This window comes from Neopelma chrysocephalum, unplaced genomic scaffold (assembly GCF_003984885.1).
Source record: "Neopelma chrysocephalum unplaced genomic scaffold, ASM398488v2 Primary Assembly neopelma1_95463, whole genome shotgun sequence".
Classification (NCBI taxonomy): Eukaryota; Metazoa; Chordata; class Aves; order Passeriformes; family Pipridae; genus Neopelma; species Neopelma chrysocephalum.
Window position 1 is genome coordinate 1 of NW_020924135.1, and position 2,126 is coordinate 2,126.

General features: G+C 69.0%; 1 protein-coding gene across 1 annotated transcript; it reads left to right on the forward strand.

Annotated features, from left to right (window-relative positions):
• Positions 1-20: 20 nt before the first annotated feature.
• LOC113980866 (guanine nucleotide-binding protein G(t) subunit alpha-2-like) lies at positions 21-2,065 on the forward strand (the record flags this gene model as incomplete). The annotated part of the gene is made up of 3 exons (XM_027708085.1): positions 21-228; positions 1,681-1,723; positions 1,924-2,065. Coding segments are annotated over exons 1-3 (303 nt in total), but the record flags the coding sequence as incomplete, so codon positions are not given.
• Positions 2,066-2,126: the final 61 nt, after the last annotated feature.

Consider the following 2,126-nt stretch of genomic DNA (forward strand, 5'->3'; position numbering starts at 1 on the left):
CCCAGCGCCCACCTCGCCCCCGGGGTGCGCGTTGACTCGCCCCCGGAGAGCTGGAAAAGCCGGGGGACCTAGAGGAGCTTGTGGCGTTGCTGGAGGAGGAGGACGAAGCCATGGGGAGCGGGGCCAGCGCCGAGGACAAGGAGATGGCCAAGAGGTCCAAGGAGCTGGAGAAGAAGCTCCAGGAGGACGCGGATAAGGAGGCCAAGACCGTCAAGTTGCTGCTGCTTGGTGAGGGCTGGGGGTGTCCCCGAGGGGTGTCCCGATGTCCCCACCCTGGTGGAGGTTGTGGAGGGTCCCCAAGGGTTGTCCTGATGTCCCCACCCCGTTGGAGGTTGGGGTGTCCTCAAGGGTTGTCTCGATGTCCCCAAGGGTTGTCCTGATGTCCCCACACCGTTGGAGGTTGGGGAGTGTCCCCAAGGGTTGTCCCGATGTCCCCACACCATTGGTGGGATTGGGACCCCCTGGGCTCCTCCCGTTCCCCCTCGGAGCTGCCACCAGCCAGGAGAGGTTGTCCCACCAACCGAGTGTCCTTGGGGTTGTCCCTATGTCCCCACCCCCCTGGAGCCTGGGGGGATGTCCCCAAGAGTTGTCCCAATGTCCCCACCCGGTTGGAGGTTGGGGGATGTGGGGATGGGGTTTGGGACCCCCGGGCTCCTCCTGCCCCATCCCTGATCCCCCTCTCCACCTGCCAGCAGAGCTTGTCCCACCTGTGGGTGTCCCCAAGAGTTGTCCTGATGTCCCCAAGGGTTGTCCCCATGTCCCCACCCTGAGGAGGCTCAGGGGGATGGGGGTTGGGACCCCCTGGGCTGCTCCTGTTCCCCTTTGGAGCTGCCACCAGCCAGGAGAGGTTGTCCCACCCCTGGGTGTCCCCAGGGCCATCCCTGGGAAGAGCTGGAGGTGCCATCGGCTCTTGGGGTGGCAGGGACGGGGGGGTCACAGGGAGGGGACAGGGACAGCAGGGCTGTGGCACATCCCAGGGGTCAGGGAGAGCCTGGGGACATCCTGCCACCAGCACCCCCAAACCCTGGGGGGTCCCCTGGGGGTCCCTCTGCACCCCATGGGGCAGAGGGGTGACCCTGCAGGGTAAAGGGGTTACCCCACAGGACAGCATGTGACCCCGTGGGGCAGAGGGGTGACCCCCCAGCATATGGGGGTGACCCCATAGGACAGGCGGTGACCCCAAGGGGCAGGGGGGTGACCCTATGGAGCAGGGGGGTGACCCTATGGGGCAGGGGGTGACCCCCCCAGCGTATGGGGGTGACCTCACAGGCCCAGGGGGGTGACCCCGTGGGGCAGAGGGGTGACCCTGCAGAGTAAAGGGGTGACCCCACAGGCCAGGGGGGTGACTCCCCGTGTCAGGGGCGGCGGCGGGGCCTTATCCAGGTGGGGGGGCCGGGGGTCAAGGCGATTACCACCCTAATTCTAAGCGGCTTCCTGGGCCACCCTAAGCCGCTTACGAGGCACCGCCGGCACCGCCCGGGGGTGGGTGGGACGGGTGGGACCCCAGGGACCCCCTCCAGGGGGGTCCCCAGCGCCCCCCGCCGCGGTCCCACACTGCGCGAGAGGGGACAGGGGCGCGGGGACGATGGCAGGGGGCCGGGCGGGGGGAGACAGTGGCTCCGGTCCCCTCGGGGTGCCCGTGGCAGCCCCGCTGAGGTGCCTGTTCCCACCCTTTTCCAGGGGCCGGAGAGTCCGGGAAGAGCACCATCGTGAAGCAGATGAAGTGAGTGCGGGATGGGGAGAGGGGACATCACCCCCCAGCCCACGGGCAAGGGGTGGCAGGACTCCCATCACCCCCCCCCCGGTGTCACACCGCCGACTCCCGCGGCACGGGGAGGGCAGGGGGTGCCCCCCGGGGCAGGGGGTGCCCCACGGGGAAGGAGGTGCCCCTCGGGGGGGTGCTGAGGCCGCGGTGCCCCCCAGGATCATCCACCAGGATGGGTACACGGAGGAGGAGTGCATGGAGTTCAAGGCCATCATCTACGGCAACATCCTGCAGTCCATCCTGGCCATCGTGCGCGCCATGTCCACGCTGGGCATCGACTACGCCGAGTCCTCCTGCGCGGTCAGTGCCCCCCGAGCCCCCCCAGGGACCCCCCAGGGACCCCCCGGGACCCCTCGAGCCT